Consider the following 22461-nt stretch of genomic DNA (forward strand, 5'->3'; position numbering starts at 1 on the left):
GAACTTAAAGGCAAGTGTTCTTCATTTTCACGTTTATTCAGTTAGTGCTGAAAATAAATACAAAACAGTTTGGGACCTCATCTGGCAAAGTGACCAAGACCCGCTTCAGTCAATATGTTAGCTAGAAAAACGGTCTCACTTTTCCTAGCTTTGTATTTCTTTGATGGAAACTTCCAGAGGTGTCTGATCGTGGATCAATGACCCTTTCACCAGACTATCAACGACAAGGCGTTTACAAATATTTACTCGGGGGTGAAAGAACAACATTTGACTTGAAAGGAGGACAAACTGGCATCCGCTTCATTGACATTGCAGATGGTTATCGAGTCGATAATGGCACAAAAGCGTTAAACGGATAAACTCGCGCATTACTTCCGTAACATCAGAAGACATGACCCCAAAAACTACAACAACAAAAAAAGGCGTTCATTAATTCCAGTTCATATTTAGCAAGTAGATTTGACCCCCCGTTGTAACCATGGCAACAACACACAATTCTCATTCTATTGAGCAGGAAGGACGCATCAGTAGCATGTAGCACGTGGGCCCCAAAAAGCAACAGGACGTGACCGAAAGACGTCAAATGAATAGCAGCGGGATGCTTTTCAAGCCGCGGAGCGACACTCATTGAAAAAAAAAAACTGATTTAAGACAAGATCCGTCCTGAATGACTTGACTGGCGCGTGTGTTGCAAGTGCCCCGCCCACAGACACCCGACAAGCGTATGCTACAATCTTTCTTTGAGGACATTCATCGCTAACAATTACCCTGAAGAGAACTCACTCGTGGACCAGAAACTTGAGCTCCAAACCCGACCCCAAGTGCCCGCTACGACCCCGGCCGGCTTGCGGGTCTTTGAATGGATTAACATAAATAAATAAAAAGCTACATGCTAACATTGCTCTAAATGCTTAAACACTGAACATTTGAGGAGGATTCAAATTTTTTTTAGACAAATAAACTTGCTTAGAGAATTGAGATAAGAAGATTGAGGGACATTCGGGTGATGGTTCAAATCCAGTTATGCGAGGAGTGCACGTTGCTTCTACAGTTAAGGTAAATATTAAAAATAATAATAATAATAATAATACATGGAGGACATCAGTGTATGGGCGTGTGCACGTGTCTACATCCAGTGCACGCTTTGAGGTCTGACAAGGCAAAAGGCATGTAACTGTGTGTGTGTGTGTGTGTGTGTGCGTGTACGCACGCGTCTCGTTCAGTCATCCACGCCGATGTTGCGGAAAAGATAGGACATGGACTCTCCGTTGTGGATGCGTCGGATGGCCTCCGACAAGATCATGCTGATGTCCACCGTCTTGATCTTGGGGCACTGGAGCTTCTGCAGTTCGTGAGGTATCGTGTTGGTCACCACCACCTTAGGGGGGGGTCACACAAACGTGAAAAAGGAGAAGCGGCCGTGCCGTCGAGACAAAAAAAAAAAAAAAAAAGGACGCACACCTCGTCGATGGCGGACTCCTCGATGAATCGGGGCGCGTCGCAGGAGAGGATGCCGTGCGTGGCCATGATGAAGATCTTGTAGGCCCCCCGTTCCTTCAGCGTCTCCGCCGCCGCCACGAAGCTGTCGACGTCGTCGATGATGTCATCCTGCGGGGAGGAGCGGGTTAGGGGTAAGGCTGCCTCGGGGACCCCGGCCGGATCGGCCCCCCCGAGAGGGTTTTCCTTTCTTACTACTATGATGGCGATGCGGCCGCCGACGTCTCCCACCACGGTGATGGGGGGCTTCTCCTTGGGAATCAACACTGGAAGTTACAAGGAAAGAATGAAGGACTCCCCCCCATTTTTACATCTGGCCTAGCACACACGTGTATGGTTAAAAGGTGCCGGTGTTGGATTGAGTTGAGGAGCTCCGGGTCATGTTTTGCAGCCACCGTCAATTCGATTTTTACCTCGAGAACAAATGAGCTGGCCCATCCGCCATTTTTTAAAAGATGTGATATTTGATCATTTGAGATTTACGGCCTACAAGTGTGTGCGCGTGTTGTCCCAACATTTACGACAGAATGGGAATGGAATGTGCAACTTTTACACATGACGAGTTCTTTGTCATTCGGTTGACCTTTGCTCACTTTGTTGCTAGCGGGAAAGCGGCGCAGTCAGAGACACAACGAATCGTTTCGACAGTTCGGCGCATCACGAGAATGCGAAAAGAAGAGGGCGCGACGGGTAATTGTCATGTATTACATGGTAATTACATGGTATTTCCATGCTGGGGTGTATGGCTCCAGTGGTCTTGACGGTGGGCGGCGAGTGTCGGCCGTCGACCTGGTCCGACTCGGCATCCTGAGCTTCGCCGTGGATGACGGCGATCCCGAGACGCAGGCGCTCGGCAAACGACTGGGCCCTGCGCGCCGGGGGGAGACAAACGTCTTTTGTTTTGCCGGTTGAGCAAAGATTGGGCAGTCAAAAAAAAAAAAAAAAAAACGACGGCGTTGAGAACATTGGAAGGCTCCATTTTTGCCAACTTTGAACCCAAACGAGTCACACGTGAACCAATAGAGCAAGTGACAAGATTTGGTTTCAGCCGATGTTCGAAAAGGGGTGTGGCCTTCACCGCCGAGTGGATTTCGAGTACAACGAGATTAAACATGGAGGACGGTTTGACTGTGTGCAGTTGACAAGAGATGAACCCACCTTTTGGCAGAAGACGGGGATTTGGCCACAATCACAGCATTCCTGTAGTCGGGGATCTGGAAGGCCAAATTATGTGGAGAAGACCACACAAAAAAATAAATAAGTCACAGCGCCCCCATCAGGCATCGCCTCAAAAACGCACACGCAGGCCGAGACCCCAAAAACACCTCTTTTGGAATTTGATATCAATACCACCAGGACACTTTAGTGGCAGGCATGTCCAAAGTCCGGCCCGGGGGCCAAATCCGGCCCGCTGTCGAATTTCATCCGGCCCTCGGCCCCCGTCATAAAATCAGTGCCGTCTGGCCCGCAGGTTGGGCGCAATGGAACACGTGTTGCATTGACTGAGGTCTCGTCGACTGGGGAGTGATGTTTCATAGAGTACTGCTTCCCTCTAGTGGCTAAATGAGTAATAGCATTCACTAAATGAGTAATAGCATTTAGACACTAGAGGGCATCACTCACGAGTTAACAAGACATCACTCCGTGTTTATATTGACTGATATGTCATATTTCAAATTCCTGTTTCAAATGAACCAAAAGAAATTCTTGAGATTGTTGAAATTAAAATAAAAATGGAAATGTGAAACAGACTGGCTTACTAAAATTTGTTGAACAATATTGTTGTTCAATGTAAAGAATGTCAGCCAAGGTCGGCCCCCCCGACATTTTACCGCACAAAATCTGGCCGCCTTGGCAAAAAGTTTGGACACCCCTGCTTTAGTGGCACAATAAGTCAAATTTTACCTCTTCTTGGATGTACTGCAACAAGAAAGGCGACGCTCTCAGGTTGTCTACTGGGATATTGAAAAAGCCTTGAATCTCCTTCTGATGGAGGTCCATGGTGATCAGGTGCGTGAGACCTAACACGACACCAACGTGCAAAATCAATCTGCCCCCCCGCTAGCCGTCGCGCGGCGCAAACGCACACGACTGACCTGCTTTGCACATCATGGAGGCAATCAGCTTGGAGACGATGGAGCCCCTCTTTCTCATCTTGCACTGTTTACTGTAAGGGAAGTAGGGGAGAACGCCCGTGATGCTTTTTGCGCACGACGTCCTGCACGCGTACACCAGGATCAGCATCTCCATGATAGTTGTGTTCACGTCTCTGCTCGGCCAAGCGTTCGAGACAAAAGAGGAAAGATCGCATTTAGCATGAGGAAGACGTGTCGTAAATTAAATTTAGGAGTGGCTTCCTACTTGGACACGGTCTGAATCACAAAGACATCCTTCCCTCGCACGGACTCCTGGATCTGGACGCGCGTTTCTGTGGGGAACAAAAAGAGGACATGGGAAGAAGATAAGAGCGAGGCCTCCGAATGCCTTTCAGGAGTGGGCGGAGCCTCCCACGCACAAACACACAGCCCCCTCTGTGTGGGAACGCAGATGTCCGCGTTTAGAAAATATGCCCATCGACATAAAGTTGACATTTGGGAAACGTGATAGCAAGACTTTTTTTCCGTTTGTTCGTTTACCTCGGTTGGCTTCCTGGTACACCTGCACCTTGCCGAGCTCCACCCCTAATCGCCTGCGATAGAACAAATAAGAGTTAAGCCGTTAGGACCGCGGATGGATGGAAGTTGTTCAATTGTGGTTATGCCGAAGATTCGCTGGCATTTTCAATTTAACTCGTTGCGACTCGCCTGCTAGCAAGGCCGCCTCCGCTCGCTCGCGGCGGAACAAGCTGAGCAAGCGGTACGAAACGTGCAGCCAAAATATGTCTAATAATAATATTATGGCCAACAACAGCCCGCTTCATGGAAGACACAACACTGTGACGTAACGGCGGCACGGCATTCGGATGTACCGTTACGAGCATGTGCAAATATTGGACCAAAAACAAGACCAGTCACTTGCAAAGTTTGTTTTTTTTTTTTTTTAATCGGGCTACAATATGGAGTCTGATAACAAACAAGCTGTCACATGGGAAGTTCAGCTCGCTGAAGAAAAACAACTTGACCCGACCAGAATGCAAGCACAGGAAGCTTGAAGGAGGCGCCGGGATCATAAGGTCGCGTACTCACTCGGCGATCCTCTTGCCCAACTCGCGGCTGGACGGGTGCGAGTTGGCGGTGAAGATGACCAGGCCGCCCTTGGTGTGGTTCATGTCGCCGGGGTTTGGCCCACTCGTCTCCACACACTCAGGCAGAGGATCCCGAGGCACCCACGCCGCGCTGAGTCCTTCCTACACGACAGACAGAGGGGGCGGAGCAAAGACTTTTTTGTTAGCGCTCAACCAAACCACTCAAGTCGACTCCCCAACCTGAAGGGCTGTTTTCCAAACCTTATCGGGTCTCTTTCAGCGTACGAGTACCACTTTCTTCAGGCGGAGTACTTCAAGGACTTAAATATCAGTACTCGGCGATATATAGAACACAGAGACAACCCAGAAAGTTTGGGATGCGGTCTCGGATGGTTTTTCACGCTAGGTAGTGAGCTGGCCTGATACATATGGAAAAAGACTCGGGCACAATTTTGGTCTTTGAGCACAAGCGACACTTGTGAACGGGTTCGTGATGCCTGCTGCACTCCGTTAAGTGCAGTGTGACGGGGGGCCTTGGCACTCATTCGTGGGGACGTCATTTAATGGCTGACCAGTTGCGGAACTATTTCACTGCTCAAACGCTAATTTAGTGAGTGGGGGAGGGCGACTCATGCTGGACGCCAAATTGCAGCACGTTTTTAGTCACACCCCCAAAAAGCAGGGAACAAAGAAATTTGAAAGTTGAAAATTTTAGCTTCACAATTCAGAACCACAGAGTTTTTCGTCTTTGCATATGGTTTCAGCAATTATATTCAAACATGTATGAGTTATTTGGAAACAAAGCGCAGATTTCACTTGACAAGCACTACAAACTAAAAGTGAAGTTAGTTAGTGAAGTTCTCCATCAAACTTCCCGATTCAAATGATCAGGATCATTATCGGGCTTCGCAGAGCTCGATGATAAACCTTGCCAGCCTCGAGTAGGACATCCGTGTCCTTGCTTTAAGCACTCGTTAACAGTGGTAATCGCTCACAGACTCTTAAAGGCGAAACATAATTGCAATTAGATTGTTATTACAAATTTCGTTTATTACAAATGCTGCTTAAGAAGTGATTGGATAGTAGCGGTCACAAATGTGAAATGATTGAAAGCAAAGTTCATCAAAATGGTCAAAATAAAGAAATCGAAATACACCCTCCGGCTATTTTTATATTCGAGCGACGCCGAGCCGAGCATGGCAACGGGACGGACTTGGAGCAGACTGATGATACAACCTCACTAACATTCAGACAATTTCACTCATTTGTCGTTGGAGTAACCACAGTTCACATTCATGGAAATAAACGAGGAACGTCGCGGTTGGTTTTAACTGTTTTCCAGTCCACATGAGGTTACTTCCCTTCATACGCATATAACACCAAGAATACATTTATACGCGCGATATTGAAAAAAACAAAGAAGTTGTGATGCTAACGAGTTGCCTCGCGGATCTGGCAACGTCTTGTGCTCGTCTCGTGCAAATACGTTAGTCATCTTAATTCATTATCAGAGGCGCGCCATTAGCTCCTCGGTGGGGGCTAAGCTAGCTGCATAGCAACCGCGTTTTACCGTTTACATTCAACGTTTTCTCCCTGATGTAACACCACTGAGAAGAGTAAGCTATGTCATTACATTTTGTTTTAAAGACCAAAGTCAAATGATGCTAAGGCTAGCGGTGACGCGACAATGTCGGCTAACGCCAAACACGCGCCGGAGATAATGAAAGGTCTTGAATGCGCCATCGATTTGCATTTGTCGTGACCAGGTCACAGTAGTAAAAACGGTGAAACGCGAAACAAAGCGCAATTCAACTTCTTACCAGTTCGTCGGCTTAGGTTACAGTCTCAAGCAGGGTTCGATTGTTCAAGCGCCCCCCAGCCCCTTTCAACCGGTCGCTCTTTAGTCCATCTGCTTGTGGCGATTAGTTTGAGAGGACCGACAAGTTCGACCAATCACTATGGAAAAGGCAAGTGCGGAAGGCGCATTCAGGTACGCTCGTAAATGATAAATTACAGGCGGCATGCCACGCCGCCGTTTATTTGGGAGAAAGTAATAGATGCAAGCATGACTAAGACCGCGGGAGATGTTTTGCGGTTTGCGGTATAGTTATAAATCACTTCAAACGCCTTCGGGTTTTCGAGTCAAAAGGTGTGTGCTTCAGGAATGGACACTAGAGGGCAGTGTGCTTCAATGAATACAGTACTGTAATTCCTTAATGTTATTTAAGGAATTAATTCCTTAATTATTAAGGAATTATTAATTCCTTAATAATTCCTTACTGTAATTCCTCCTTTCTGACATTTTCCTTTGTTTGAAATTTTAATATCGGAGAAAAACATGTATGTTTAGAACACGCCTCGAAGAAAATGATCGTTTGGTATCGTATCGTTCGGGCTTGGAGTCCTTTTAAAGCACTAATTACCCAATGACCAACAGGTGTGCAGCTGCAGGGAGAGCTGCATGGATGACAAACATATAGCTAATGTATTTCCAAGTGTTCCAATTGCTACTTTTTTTTCTTACATAACTCGCTAGATGCGGGGGAGGCAGAGAACGGTATCCATGCACTGCTTACTGCCCACTGTTTGAACACACACACACACAGACACACAGAAAGGGGCATGACAGTTGAAAATGGTGGGTGGTTTGCACTGCACATAGAGAAGTTTCGCATTTAAATCTTGGCTAAGTGCAGGTTTGTATGACAATTAGCAGATACCGTATGAATTATTATTATTTTTAGTACTGTGTGATAAGGCACACCTTGTGTGTGTTTTCTAGTGTGTCTTCATTAGGGTCTTCTTTCATGCGATGGCCTTTGAATTATAGCACCGATGGGTTTCCAGGTCAGTGTGCGTGACGCAAAAAGTCACGTTTCCTTCAAAAGTGGCTCACTCCCTGGAAAATGCCGATTTGTAGGTCAAGGATAGTCAAGAGTCTATTTGATTGGCGAGCAGTGCCCGAGCCGGAAGTCGGGCGGGCACTTCCCCCAAAATCGATTGCGAAAGCAATAAATTAATAAATAGACGAGAAATAAAAGTATCGACCAGAACGACCAGCTCGATAATGGAGTGAAAGTGCAGTACACGTGTATATTCAAGAAACGTCTAAAGTAAGTTAAATCCCAAAGTGTAAACGTAGCGCCATCTCTGGTCTTAAATCAAATATGGAAACGGCAGCTGCGACCTCGCATGGTCGGCATCCACTCGGTTTGTCGCTGGCGCTTGCGAATAACAAGAGAAGCCTGAACGTAACACACGGGGTCGAAAATAGGCTCCGCCCCCTCGTGGCAGCTCGACTCACGGGCTCATTAGCGCCTCGAGCTGGCGCAGCTGTAAGGTGCGACCCCCACCCTCTGCCGCCCCTCCCCATACGCACACGCACAGTCTCTCTCTCTTTCTCTGCTCGCGCCCCCCACGCGGGGCAAGCGTTCCCAAATCCGAAGCGAGAGCGCAGGCGAAACGATGGCTGCCGCGGCCCCGCCAGCCGCCACGCAGAGCACGAGAGAGCCGCTTGACACGGACATGCTTGGTCGCACTTTCCACGCGTCGACGTGATGCGGTAAATTTCATCCTCGACGAAGGCCGCCGCCGTTTGGGCAGACGGGGAATCTTCTTTCGCCTCCGTCTCCGTCGCGACGCGAGGGAGCTGTGTTGTGGCCCGGTCCAGAGCGACCCGGAGGCCCCCCCGACCGGAGACGAGCGCATCTCTCGGCGCTGCACCTAGCGAAGGACGGGTGGGTACTGGGGGGTGCCGCGAGTACGAAAGCATCCCTCCATCCCGGAGCGCCCCTCTCTCTCCCCTTCATATTCTGCCCCGTCTCATCCCCATCGTACGCCAGAGCTACGGGGCTCCGGTCTAGCCGGGGACCAAGAAAGTGGGGGGAGGGGGGAGGAGGAGGCGGGAGTCGAGGTTCGTCGTGGCGCTTCTCCCCGCGTGCGGAAGCCCGGCCTGAAGCGCCTCTCCGTCGGAACATGTCGTGGGAGTAGTACGTCTCAAAGCGGAAGATGGGGAAGGACCAGGAGCTGCTGCAGGCGGTCAAGACCGAAGACCTGCTCACCGTGCAGAAGCTGCTGCAAAGGCCCCGGCCAGGGAAAGCAAGTAAGGAATCGCCTTCTTATTCACTCATTCACAAGCGTCTCATTTCGAGGCTGGGGGAAAAAAAATCTGGGGGAGTCGCGCCGGATTGCAGGTGTTTCTACGAGGTGTGCGCGTCACACGGTTGAGCATGCAGCAGAATTGGGGTGGGTGGGATTGCTTTGACCCCCCCCCCCCTCCCCCGGTCCTTGCAAATGACAGCGTCGGGCTTTCGGCTGTATGCGTATCAAGGGATGGAGATGCGCAAGGAGAGGCACTCTTTGCTTCCGGTGGTACTCTGGCTCCACCGTGATTATTTTCAGCGAGAGCACTTAAGCAGTCCAGAAACATTCCACATCCCACTCCTATGTGTGGGCAACACAGTATCGCATGAGAGGGATCGGTGAGTGTCGTCAATCAGCTCTTGGAAATGATCCCGCTTCTTTATTGGTGGGAAAATTACCGATTTGCTCTGAACACTATCTTATATGATGTAAATATATCTTCGATTGTAAAAGCTTCGTTTGTCCATCTCTCTATGCCAGTGACATGTAATGACAGGCGGAACAAATAAATCCTCTTCCACTAGATGGCAGAAGGTACCTCATTAACTGTACGTCCATTTTTTTTTGGACAGCTTGATGACTGATGGACCGAGTTATAATGATGCGGTGAGATCGGTAGACGATCAAACCATTTATTGAATATGACTGCTATGTTGTGACATGGGGAGGGGTGGGGGTGGGTGTGGGGGGGGGGCGATATTTATTGGAGCTCGACATTTTTTGTGAGATGCTACATTGGGATCATCATCATTGGCTACATCGAGAGAAGCCAGATGAGGTGGCTTGGGCATCTGATTCGGATGCCTCCTGAGCGCCTCCCCGGTGAGGTGTTCCGGGCATGTCCCACCGGGAGGAGATCCCGAGGAAGACCCAGGACACGCTGGAGAGACTATGTCACCCAGCTTGCCTGGGAACGACTCGGGATCCCCCGGGGAGAGCTGGAAGAAGTAGCTAGGGAGAGGGATGTCTGGGCTTCCCTGCTAAAGCTGTTGCCCCCGCGACCCGGCCCCGGATAAGCGGTAGATAATGGATGGATGGATGGATGGATGGATACATTGGGATAAGCCCTCCTTTTTTCTTTCTTGGACATGTCTGCATGTGACGTGAACAAAACTGTTATTACCGAAGAATCTCTCTGAGTCACTCATTTTAACAAACGCAAGATGTTTTCATTAGTCGGGCTAATTGGGCTTTTGCATAATGGATGCACGTTCGCAGAGAACTGGGTAGCCGGAAGAGAACCTCGACACTCTAAAGGATGAAGCGGCTTTCGATGCCGTTTTCTGCAAACTGTTCACGTCCGGGTTGGATGGTGTTGCTAAGGTCACTGGCCATCTTGAGGCTCTCTGAGTGCAAAGGTCAACTGGCAAAAAAAAAAAACAACAACAGAAAACATTCATTCATTCATTCATTCATTCATCTTCAGAGCCGCTTGATCCTCACTAGGGTCGCGGGGGGTGCTGGAGCCTATCCCAGCTGTCTTCGGGCAGTAGGCGGGGGACACCCTGAACCGGTTGCCAGCCAATCGCAGGGCACACAAAAACGAACAACCATTCGCACTCACACTCACACCTAGGGACAATTTAGAGCGTCCAATCAGCCTGCCACGCATGTTTTTGGAATGTGGGAGGAAACCGGAGCACCCGGAGAAAACCCACGCAGGCCCGGCGAGAACATGCCTACTCCACACAGGGAGGCCGGAGCTGGAATCGAACCCGGTACCTCTGCACTGTGAAGCCCACGTGCTAACCACTGGACTACCGGGCCACCCAACAGAAAACAAACTGTGCAAACTCAAGTTAGGTAGTAATGACAAAAGTGCGGGCTAGGTTGATGCCCGCGCGGCGTTAGCACAGTTCCAGTTTGTCATCAAGCGCTAAACATGACGCTCACAGGGCAGCTGCACAACGTAAAGGCTCGAACCTGCCAGACATCCCGTCCGCACAAGCGCAGCTGGCAGCATCCGGGGAGCCATCATCAGTTTGCCGCCACTCGGCTCACCCTCCGCACCGCATGCACTCGTGGCCGCGCGTATGCCTCGCTGTTTGTTGACGGTGCGTTTGAATGGCTTAGCATCCGGCTTTGGCGGCGCAAGCTTTTCTTCATGCCGCTTTCTTATGCCGACGATGCAACCCCGCGAATGCACACAGAACCCCTTTGATAACCCCCGTCTTTCTCCCGCCCAGCTTTGTGTGTTGATATGCGAGGCCGGCAGAGGAGGGGAGCAGATGATTGCGTCCACACCGCTGCACATTCACAAAGGAGGCAGAGTGGAAGGATTCACATGCTGTCAGCCGGAGTCTCTGCCGCGTTAGCCGCGCTCTGGCGGCTTCCCGAGACGCCTCGGGGAGAAAAATGGGATAGTATTGCGGCTTTGCGGACGCCATGTCTATTTGTCATTTCGTGGTCGTAGCAGCAAAATGCTACTTCCTCCGCAAGACACCTTTGAGGAGTGCTAGAAAGAGGAAAGTCAGGGCAATAACTCCCAGACCAACGTTTCTTCTTCCTATATGCCTCACTAGAAGATGGACGACACCGTCTCATTGATCCTAAATTCAGTCGCTGACAACGGGGTGCTCTTTTGAGATGAATTGCTGATGAGGCTCTCCTTCAATAAACGTATAACTGTAACTGATGCAAAATAAATGGACAAAGGAACGAGTAGCTCTTTTTCCCTTCCCAGATAGCAAAGCCTTCTTTCAAGGTGATCGTGGTGGGCTTCATCAGAGAGCTGGTAGGAGGCAGGCAGAACGGTGCAGGCACGGACGGCGTGGCCCGCCATAAGCTTGCAAATATTTGGTTCCGGTTGCTATGCAACCAAACAGGAAGTAGCCCGGTGCAAAAGAAATATATTTATATTTTTTTAATCACAGTGTGAGATAAAAATGTCAGATTCCACATCGAGAGGAGCCAGATGAGGTGGCTTGGGCATCTGATTCGGATGCCTCCTGAACGCCTCCCTGGTGAGGTGTTCCGGGCATGTCCCACCGGGAGGAGACCCCGAGGAAGACCCAGGACACGCTGGAGAGACTATGTCACCCAGCTGGCCTGGGAACGCCTCGGGATCCCCCGGGGAGAGCTGGAAGAAGTAGCTAGGGAGAGGGAAGTCTGGGCTTCCCTGCTAAAGCTGTTGCCCCCGCGACCCGGCCCCGGATAAGCGGTAGAAGATGGATGGATGGAGTGTGAGATAAAAATGTCAGCATCTCGATAGTTGTTTTCACCGAAGGGACTGTGACTGATGGGATGAGTGGCAAGGAAAACGTGAAATGGATGAAAGGGGGAGGGGGGGGGGGAGAAGTGGAGCCGATGTAACAGATGGCATCGCTAAACGGCACCCTCGCCACCTCTCTGCGGTGCCATTACCCGACTGCTGTGCGCACTGTGCGAGCTTCTCCGTCTCTTTTCACCAACACTTCCTCATTGCGCTGTACCAAAAATAACATCGTCGTTTAATGGGTCACCGGCGGGTTCAAGGAGAAGGAAAGCACGGGAGAGGTGAGGAAATTGGTAAAAAGGAAATCAAACACGACACCCTCGTCAAATTTTTTAATAACAAGCAATATTTTTGAGCCGCGTTTAAATTGTTGTTAATTATGGCAACCAGTGTAAAGAGGTCATAAAGACATGAAGGACATCAGCCAACAGCCTCCTAAATTAAAGCCAACGGAGCCCGGACAAGCGTATCCTGTACAGTACATGACAAAGAACCTTTTAGAAATGTTCCAACCGAAACCCATTCGGAAATAAATGTACTATTACCCGGGGACAGTCGAAATACTGTTGCCAGGTGAGAGAGCCAGATGAGGTGGCTTGGGCATCTGATTCGGATGCCTCCTGAGCGCCTCCCTGGTGAGGTGTTCCGGGAATGTCCCACCGGGAGGAGACCCCGAGGAAGACCCAGGACACGCTGGAGAGACTATGTCACCCAGCTGGCCTGGGAACATCTCGGGATCCCCCGGGGAGAGCTGGAAGAAGTAGCTAGGGAGAGGGAAGTCTTGGCTTCCCTGCTAAAGCTGTTGCCCCCACGACCCGGCCCCGGATAAGCGGTAGATGATGGATGGATGGATGGATGGATGGGTCCAAAATGAAAAGAGGTGCTCTTCAGTAAATGTCTTGAGGTCCCATCTTCCCATTGGCAATTGACGTGAGAACGTATTAAAAAAAAGGATTGATACTTGTGTTGAGAAATGGCGCATTTTAGCGCAAGCTAGGATCAGTTGAAATAAGCTGGAGAAGCTTGCACAGAAACAAGTTCCACCGCTCACCGTACAGACTTTGCTCCTGTAAAGTAGTAATGGGGCGCACCGTGACGAGGATTAAGCTTGTTAAGTGCTAGATTACTTAAAAAGCAGCAAAACCCCGAGCTGCACTTTATGAAATGAAACGGGCATTCGCGCAGGCCCTCATTTGCAAAATGAATACATGACAGTGTGTAGTCTACAAACACCACAGTGGGTCTTTCAACTAACGATGACAGGCTAGATTACGTTTTCTATCGAGTAAACAAAATTAAATGGGGCTCAGGTTAGAGAAAAATAAAAACAACCCCCCACCCCCAAAACAAACAAAAGGAATCGAGCAAATAGTATTTATAAAATAACAAACGATCCCCGGAGACTGATCACAACCACTGAAAAATATCCATCAGGTCACGTCTGTGAAGCTTGTGTACGCGACCGTGCCGATCTTTTCTTTGCGGTTTGCTCCTTTAGAGCTGACATTTCGCAAGGTAACGGCGCCTTCGCTCGTCGCAAGCGGGTACAGTATATGCCGTATGCGCTAACAGCCGCTTTCAGTTAGCATCTCCTTTGATCGCAGCGGTAGGTGCGCCTTACTTTGCGCTCGTCGCGTTCTTTGAAGCCCAATGGCGCCAGAAGCGCAGGCTTCACCGAGCCAATGAGCATCATTGTTGACGTTCTGGCCGCTGCGCTAGTTGTGTACAGCTGCGCGACACATGTGCAGCGTGCGTGCGTGCGCGTTTATGAGTTGATGCTAGTAGTCTCTCCCCTTTTTAGCATCGAAGTGGTGTTTCTTCTTGTTGTACGTCTGTTATGTGCCTTCATATTTTAGTTTGACCTCGGCTGGCAAAATGAAGACGATCTGCTGTACGCAGAAACCCGTCAAACGTCACATTGCAGAGCCTGTCCGGACATGCTAGCCGCTAGTTAGCCAGACAAGCACACTCAGGCTGTTGTTCTCAATGTAACTCAACCACACACACACACACACGAACGCTTGTTCAGAGTAACAGCCCAAAAGCTTTCCACTGCTGAGGGGGTGTGACTAGGCAACATACAAAGGAGCATGAAGCAGGTTGACAAGCCAGAGTGAGCCAAAAGAAAGTTCCAGCGCTTGGCTTCAAGGACTTCAGCCCAGTGAAAGCTCACTTCCTGAAACTATTCCTCCGGGGCCGTTATGGCCGTCGTGGCGTGCGTGCGTAAAGCGGGAAGTTGTTTGCTTGGAAAGTAGATCTTGAGTCCAAACAGCTCGGGCACCCGTGCACTCGCTCGCTCTCGAGCTGTCTGTAGGGCCTTTGTCTCCCCCGATGACTCCAAACAGATTATGAGAAGCTCCAGAAGGCCTTTTGATGCCTGCGACTGTCAGGGAATGTTTTTCTCCAGTGGGCCACAGCGTCCCCGGGCATGACTCATCGGGATTCTCCCCAGCTGACGGAAGCCCCGAGCTGCACTTTATGAAATGAAACGGGCATTCGCGCAGGCCCTCATTTGCAAAATGACGCTCGGCTCCAAAATGAAGCCGAGCTCCCTCCGCTGCAGGGTTGATCGTTTCCGAGCTTCATCCGTCTCTCCATCTTTCTTTCCAATCTCTGCTCTTTTCAAGCCACTCTTCTTTCCTCCGTTACTCCTTCGTCCATCTCCCTGCTTCTTTACTTTGCCTTACTTGCGCATCCTTTAATTTCCCTGCTTCTTCCATCATGCTCTTATTTCATCCCTGCCGGCCAGTAAACTCGCTTTTATTTTCTTCTCTTCGAGTGGCTCTCTCCAACCTCTTTGTCCGTTTCTTCACTCGCAGACACACACAAACACACACACGGCACTTGTACCTTCTGATCTGTGAAAACGCTAATTTCTCGTGACATTTTGGTCTGGAGGGTAGTTCGGCGTGCTATTGTTATGATCGGCAATTAACTGTTGATATGCGTATCAGCAGAGACATATTGTTGCTGTTCCGTGACAAGCGGCGCACTTTTTTTTAAACGAGCAATTCAATTCGTGGGCGGCCCGGTAGTCCAGTGGTTAGCACGTCGGTTTCACAGTGCAGAGGTACCGGGTTCGATTCCAGCTCCGGCCTCCCTGTGTGGAGTTTGCATGTTCTCCCCGGGCCTGCGTGGGTTTTCTCCGGGTGCTCCGGTTTCCTCCCACATTCCAAAAATATGCATGGCAGGCTCATTGGACACTCTAAATTGTCCCTAGGTGTGAGTGTGAGCGTGGATGGTTGTTCGTTTCTGTGTGCCCTGCGATTGGCTGGCAACCGGTTCAGGGTGTCCCCCGCCTACTGCCCGAAGACAGCTGGCATAGGCTCCAGCACCCCCCGCGACCCTAGTGAGGATCAAGCGGCTCGGAAGATGAATGAATGAATGAATTCAATTCGTGTTCTACAGCAGTGGATGTCCAAACTACGGGGCGGGGGCCATTTGCGTCCCAGCATCCATTTTTCACTGGCCCGCGGCACATATCAAAAATAACATTTGGCACGGCCCAAAAGGCTAGATAAAAAAAAAAAAAGTGGGGCGGAAGACGGACTACACTCTGAGCTGGTCGTATGGCACATTTAGAGACAAAAAAACATTCCCAACAGGCATCCACGCGAGTGCTCATTTTCGCTCAATAACTCCCAGTGCAGTTCTATCGAGCTGGAGATGATTAGGACTCTGTAAGTCCAAAAACAATCTTTGTTTTCTTTGGTTTTTTTCCCCACCATGCTCTCTCGGTTTTCTCTCGCCCCGCCCACCTCTGCCCCGACTGCACGTTGGAGAGCCAGCGAGAGGAAGCCTTAATAACACCCCGTGACTCAAGTATCCTCCGGGTGGATGCCATGTTGTACTCGCATTATATCGGATGTGAATTTTGGGTGACAAATGCAAATAGCTAGGCGGCGATATGCCTCCCTGTCTCAGCACGTGCTCGGAAAAATAGCTTAAAATCGTGGCCTAACAATCTGAGCTGAGGCGTGTGTGTGTGTGTGTGTGTGTGTGACAGATGAGGTAATTGTTCAGCTGTTAAGAATAAGATTCTCCTGAGATCTGCACTAAGTCTACCGTCACATTCAGCATAACAGTCGGCACTACAAATGTGCAATCCTTTGTGAAGATGAATAGCTCAAATCAGGTGGTGTCCATACTGTGGCCCTAGGGCCATTTGCGGCACGCCATCCGTTTTCCAGCGGCCTGCGACGTGACAAAAATATATATATTCATTCATCTTCCTAACCGCTTGATCCTCACTAGGGTCGCGGGGGGTGCTGGAGCCTATCCCAGCTGTCTTTGGGCAGTAGGCGGGGGACACCCTGAATCGGTTGCCAGCCAATCGCAGGGCACACAGAAACGAACAACCATTCGCACTCACACTCACACCTAGGGACAATTCAGAGTGTTCAATCAGCCTGCCATGCATATTTTTGGAATGTGGGAGGAAACCGGAGCACCCGGAGAAAACCCACACAGGCCCGGGGAGAACATGCAAACTCCACACAGGGAGGCCGGAGCTGGAATCGAACCCGGTACCTCTGCACTGTGAAGCCCACGTGCTAACCACTGGACTACCGGGCCGCCCTAAAAAATATATATCAATACTACAAATGACATTTGACATTGAAGACTTTAGGAAGATTGAAAAAAAAAACGCAATTTATACAATACAATCTTGTGTTTATTTTAAAAGTTGTAATAATGCAAGGCTTCCATCTTCTCATGACGGATGCTTTCAGGAGATTTCCGGACTCTCATCTCACCGTGTTTAGCCCTGACCTTGGCGCAATCTGCGCGGCACCACCGAGCTTAATCTGACTGTAATGAGCTCCTCTCCAGGCAATACACATCAGCTTAGCTGTACTCACCACCGGTGGATTTTGTCGGGCATGTTTGGAGATATTCACGGAACAGTAAATATGGCGCTCGCTCATCTCGCAAAGCCCACATTGTAATCTCGGCATCTGTCGGACCGTCAAGGCCCGCGTAGCCGAGCGTTTCTAATCGCAAGGCTTTGCCATTTCCATCAGCACTTGTGCCGCGCACGAATGGGCGGCGATTCCGACCCTCTTATGAATTCCGCGCGGCGAATTAAAAATCGAATCGACTCGGATCCGATCACGTGACGTGACAGTTGCCATTTTATGCCACACGGGAACGCCAGTTGACGCATCTGAAAAGAGAATGCGTACGGAGCCATCCGTTTTTCCATTTTTAATCTGCAGGGGGCAGCGGCGTGCGCAGAGAAGCCCAGACTTCCCGCTCCCAAGCCGCTTCATCCAGGCCCCATTTGACCCCTTGCTCTTGTTTCTCAGGGCACGACACTCGAGGCATTCTGGATGTTGGCATTTTTAAAAATCTGCCTTTTGTATTATTCATGTCGAATAAAGAGACGGTGGATGTTGTTTTTTTTTTTTTTTTGCCTAATTACAATTACTCGAGGACCTGTTTCAGACCCAACGTCCATGTGTGTGTATGTGTGTGTATTGTTGCGTTGACAAATGTTAGCCACAAGCAAGATAACCTTGGCAGCGGGTGAGAAAGCTGTTGCTAGGTAACTATAGACTGCTCGTGCCGCCGTTAACTCTTGCGGCGGAAATACTCACAGCGCATGGTCTTACAGGCAGTGATATGAAAACAAATATTTTATTCATTTTTTTTTCAACTTAAAATTTGGGGGGGCTAGAGCCACAGCGTTTTTTTTTCATGCATCATTTTGTTGCTTCGTGATGTGAAAAGGGCGAAATGACACTAATGGAGGACGATGACAACATCCGGATGTCAAGCGGTCCGAGTGCACCAAGTGCATATTCGTTGGAGAGCACTTCTGTTGTCTATTACGGTTAGTTGGCACGAGTTCTTCCTGGCCCACCTCCCGCCTCTGCTCTCCCCCTTCGCCCATCAGACGCTCCCGTCTCGGCTCTCTAATTTAATCAGACGACTTCCTGTTTACCTGTTTCTGAAGTCACATTTATGGGAGGGCCTGTGTGTGTGTGTGTGTGTGTGCGTGTGTCTACTCTGCAGCTGAGCAAATGCGGTTATCCATTTTCCAAACTAATCAGGGGGACCATCCTGTCCCGTCTGCATTTCTAATCCCACTCATGCTCACATCTTGAGAAATGATTTTCATTTCTATCGCATGAATCGGGACGACAAATAGAGAAGCATTCATGAGGACTTTCATTGGTTTGTACCCTTGAGCAAGGCAACGACCCTCTCAGCTCCCGTCTGGGGTGCGACACTCTTGGAGTGGCCCGTGATGGACTTTTTCTGTGGACACAAAGTTTTATGGAAAGTGGTCAAGGGGTAAGATTTCGATGCTGATTTCGAATTGTAAGTTTGGGACCGTTTATGGATGAAAAGGAAGCCAAGAAAAGCGAAACATGAAAGGATGTTGAGGAAGTGTGGAAGGATGCAACGAGCAGGAGAGAAACTGAGTGTGTGTGTGTGCATGATTGTGAATCTTTGCGATTTGAGCACAAGCACGTTGGCATGTGTAGGCTGATAAAGAGGATGCTTGTTGCCTAGCAACAAGCCCCGGTCTCTGCAGTTGCGCGCATGTGTGGACGCACACGCGCCTCCGTGCGAAGCATGTGGAGCTGCGAATAGAGTTCAGCTGCAACGTCATGAAATCTGGATTTGCCGTGGCAAATTTTGCACGTGAAGCAGAATGACATAATATCTAAAAAAAAAACAACTAGCGTGTTGGGATGTTGACTCTGGATATGATAATTTGCGTGTATGAGGCTTGGAACGGGATGAAATTGCCAGAGTGCGCCGTCTGTCCTTATATGATGTCTCGTACGCAGCCTCTGCCCTTATTTGATGACATGAGTCATGTGGGGCAGTCAGGTCCTTTTATGAGGGCAGAAATGGGACGGGGGGGGGGGTATGGAAAAACAAATACCCTCCGCACAGTAGCTAGCGTGCAAGGAAAGAAATCCACCTGAGTCTCACAAATGGACTGGAAACAACTTTTCCGTGTGTATGATACACTTTGACCATGCTTATACTTTGCTAGTTCACTTTTTTTTTTTTCCTACCTCTGCTACGAATAAAAATGAAAAGTCAAGGTACGGCCCGGGGGCCATATCTGGCCCTCCCAGCGTCTTTGAGCGGCCCTCTCAGTGATCAAATGAGCACAAAAGATATAACTCAACAATGTCAAGGTTTGAAAAAAAAAAGAACGGGGTGGGGGGGACCCTGAAAAATGTGGAAAATAAAATTGAAAAATGCTAGTTAAGGTACGGCCCGGGGGCCATATCTGGCCCTTCCAGCGTCTTTGAGCGGCCCTCTCAGTGATCAAATGAGCACAAAAGATAAAACTCAACAATGTCAAGGTTTGAAAAAAAAATAGAACGGGGTGGGGGGGACCCTGAAAAATGTGGAAAATAAAATTGAAAAACGCTAGTCAAGGTACGGCCCGGGGGCCACATCTGGCCCTGCCACCGTCTTTGAGCGGCCCTCTCAGTGACCACGAAGTCAAATGAGCACAAAAGATACAAATCAACAACTTGTCAGAGGAGAGGAATCTGGGGACGGACCGATCGGGGGGCCAACGCGATAGGTCTGCTCTCAGCTTTCCGGAAGAGCCGCGCACTATTTTCCATTCTCGCTGCCAGGGGGAAGAGAGAGCGAAGAGGACAAGAGCGCAAACTTGGAAAGAATGGAAGGAGGGACGAGTGAAAAGCGCTTTGTTACAGCTTGCAGCTCTTGTGAAAGCGCCATGGATGTGGATGTATTGGAAATATAACAGCGGCGCGGGGGGCGGGGGTGGGGGGGCACGATAACCTCAATAAATGAAAAGGTGAACCGTGTGATAGTGAGGCTTCACTGCATTTCCTGCTTTGAAGTGCTTTTGCTGTGTGTGTGTGTGTGTGTGTGTGTTCTTGTACTCATGACATTGTGAGGACCGGCACGAGTTTTTAACCAACAGAGTGAGGACATTTTGGCCGGTCCTCACTTTGACACCCTCTAAATTGTTTGCGTGTGTGTGTTTGTTGATTAAGCGTCCAGAAATAGCCAGTTAAGAAATCTATGGTTCTCTTCCAGTGATGCTGGGAGCCGTCTCCACTACAATCGAGTGCCTGTCCAGCTTCCTGCACTCTGCGGTGTGTGTGTGTGTGTGTGTGAGAGACAGAGCAAATTTAGTCGAATCCACAAGATAAAAGGGATATGTACATTCATAATGCAACACCATCTGCTCCCTAAGTTCAGGATCATTTTATAAGTAAGGTCACATTTATTTGACCTAAGAGCATTTGTGGCAAAAAAACAAAAAAAATTAGGTCACTTCGGAGATCATCACCAGTGCTACTTAGCCATATTGCTGTTGTTGTTTTCAGCTGGGCCGCTTTATATGTGCGTCATGTCGCGTACTGGGCACAGTTAATCGATGATTCATAGCTGATGAAAAAAAAACCCATCTTCTGACTCCGTCTTGGCTTTGGGGGAAGCGGAAATGGACATCGGCGAAGATATCCGCCAACAATTCGTCTGCATCGGCTGCTGCGAAGAGTAACGGATTTTGCGCTTGTTTTCCAGAGTTACTTGGGTCTGCAAAGAAAGTCAACGTCAACTTCCAGGATACGGATGGGTGAGTGCCGTCATCCCCCCCCCCCCAAAAAAAAAGCTTGATATAATTTGAAAACAACTCAAGGACCTTTGGGTCCACTTCATAGAAAGTAGAAAGGCCCATAGAAAGCAGCGTGTAAATGGCCGGGATAAAATTCCCACCATGCACTCTGTTTTGTCAACGGGAACAGTGGCTGTGTCCACATTTTGGTCCGCGTGACATCACCTAATGACAGAAGAACGGTCGATGAATCATGGAATCCGACGACGATCATGTTGGAATATTGTGACATCGTTTGATAAGCTAACAGTAGCAGGCTTACTGGAAAGAGCCGTCAAAGACTGAGGAACCGTGGCGGCAAAGCGCTTTAGGCCCAAGATTCACGCGAGGCGAGCGTACGAGAGAAGGAGATGGAGATAGAGAAACCGAGAGGGCTATAAATATTGCACCGGGCGTTTTACTACTTGGCAAAGGGAAGAGCTTCCTTCCCCCTCCCCCCCCCCCCCCAGACGTGCAACCACTGATAACTAAAAGGAGGTACAAACAAATAAACGCACTCCTGTTCAGCCTTGTTCAGCCTTGTGTTAATGTAATTTATTCCATTTCCGGGCAGAAAAAGTTTTTAGTGTTTTTGTTATAAATCACGCCGCAAGACGCTTGACACTGATGAGTTTGTGTCACGCGTCCGTGTGTCCTCTGTAGATTTTCCCCTCTGCATCATGCGGCCCTCAGCGGGAACATGGAACTTATTACACTGTTGCTGGAGTCGCAGGCAGCTGTCGACATCAGAGACCAGAAAGGTAAGAACGAAAGCATTCGGACACGCGCGAGTAGGCAAATGCGACCAAAACATCTTTTTTTTACTCCCGTGACAACACTTGCCGGCGTTTTTTGTGCTGCGTGCGCAGGGATGCGGCCGCTGCACTACGCAGCCTGGCAGGGGAAGGCGGAGCCTATGAAGATGCTCCTAAAATCCGGTTCGTCGGTCAACGTCCAATCAGATGAAGGGCAGATTCCGCTCCACTTGTCGGCGCAGCACGGCCATTACGACGTGGTGAGTGACGGGTCGAGAGTGCTCATTCAAAGCATCTCAATAAGGTTAGGTTTGAAGTCTACTTGATGAGCGTGACCTTGTCCCACATTGATATGGACACGGCAACATGGGAAGAGTGTCATTTCTCCATCTCGTTCTCAAAGCAGGGCTCAAAACAATTTTCTCATTCGACGCTTGTGAAGCAGGAAGTGCAACCGCAGCTTCTTAGGTGGAATCATATCTCAGACCAGATTTAAATATTCATCTCATTAAAAAATGGCAGAGTTTATAGAAACGTCTGTGTTCCCTGTCCGTGTTTTATGTTATGTGTTGTGTTTATTATTTTACTTTATGTTAACTGTTTTGTTAAGCGCTTTGTTATAGCTGCCGCTGTTGTGAAAGCGCTATAGAAATCAGCATGTATTGAATTGTATTGTATTTTCCGAGGGATCGTGAAAGTGGCTCTCAGCCTCGGGACTTCCTGTCAGCTGCTAAAATAAAGGTGACTTCCTGCACGTGGTCACCGTGTGCATATGCTTTTTCATCCATCTTTTATGCCGCCATACGTTTTATGCTGAAAAACATTTGCACGTGAAAAATGTGAAAAATACTATGACTAGACAAACATTCCTCCAAAGGAAAGGGAAGAAGAATCGGAAGAGAAGGCAACTCGGATTATTCAGATGCGCCACTGAAAGTTCTGTCCAATAAATTTGAGTACAATTGGTAAAAGATGATTCGTAGAAACTGCAATTCATTTTTTGCCGATTACATTTCGCCGTGAAAAGTAGTCAGGCGACTCTCGCCAGTCGATATTAGCG

The 22461-nt window shown here is 49.2% G+C and overlaps 2 protein-coding genes across 7 annotated transcripts in view; one reads left to right on the forward strand and one right to left on the reverse strand.

Annotated features, from left to right (window-relative positions):
- Positions 1-15: 15 nt before the first annotated feature.
- LOC127589420 (phosphoribosyl pyrophosphate synthase-associated protein 2) lies at positions 16-6780 on the reverse strand. The gene is made up of 11 exons (XM_052048564.1): positions 6502-6780; positions 4683-4843; positions 4134-4186; positions 3859-3925; positions 3594-3766; positions 3403-3518; positions 2656-2711; positions 2217-2365; positions 1693-1763; positions 1462-1608; positions 16-1378 (listed from the first exon to the last, which is right to left on the reverse strand). The coding sequence occupies exons 2-11, from the start codon at positions 4763-4765 to the stop codon at positions 1220-1222; spliced, it is 1074 nt and encodes a 357-aa protein (XP_051904524.1). The 5' UTR covers positions 4766-4843; positions 6502-6780; the 3' UTR covers positions 16-1219.
- A 1284-nt stretch (positions 6781-8064) lies between these two features.
- Positions 8065-22461, forward strand: part of caskin1 (CASK interacting protein 1) — a 32952-nt gene continuing 18555 nt past the window's right edge. For 3 of the 6 annotated variants that reach the window (XM_052048130.1, XM_052048134.1, XM_052048135.1), the window contains exons 1-4: positions 8065-8783; positions 20577-20628; positions 21310-21407; positions 21516-21661. In XM_052048130.1, the coding sequence (XP_051904090.1) occupies positions 8690-8783; positions 20577-20628; positions 21310-21407; positions 21516-21661 (390 nt within the window). In that variant the 5' untranslated portion in view covers positions 8065-8689. The remainder of the gene's footprint in view (positions 8784-20576; positions 20629-21309; positions 21408-21515; positions 21662-22461) is intronic. The other 3 variants (XM_052048131.1, XM_052048132.1, XM_052048133.1) reach the window with 2 other exon arrangements.

Source organism: Hippocampus zosterae, chromosome 17 (assembly GCF_025434085.1).
Source record: "Hippocampus zosterae strain Florida chromosome 17, ASM2543408v3, whole genome shotgun sequence".
Lineage (NCBI taxonomy): Eukaryota > Metazoa > Chordata > Actinopteri > Syngnathiformes > Syngnathidae > Hippocampus > Hippocampus zosterae.

What these genes read in the sequence shown, in the direction of transcription:
- LOC127589420 (XM_052048564.1), bottom strand. Translation starts at nt 4,765, where the DNA reads ATGAACCACACCAAGGGCGGCCTGGTCATCTTCACCGCCAACTCGCAC. An exon ending in CTCCATGATGTGCAAAGCAG is followed by an intron (nt 3,519 to 3,593) that starts GTCAGTCGTGTG and finishes GTGTCGTGTTAG; the next exon opens with GTCTCACGCACCTGATCACC. An exon ending in TGCAGTACATCCAAGAAGAG is followed by an intron (nt 2,712 to 3,402) that starts GTAAAATTTGAC and finishes TTGGCCTTCCAG; the next exon opens with ATCCCCGACTACAGGAATGC.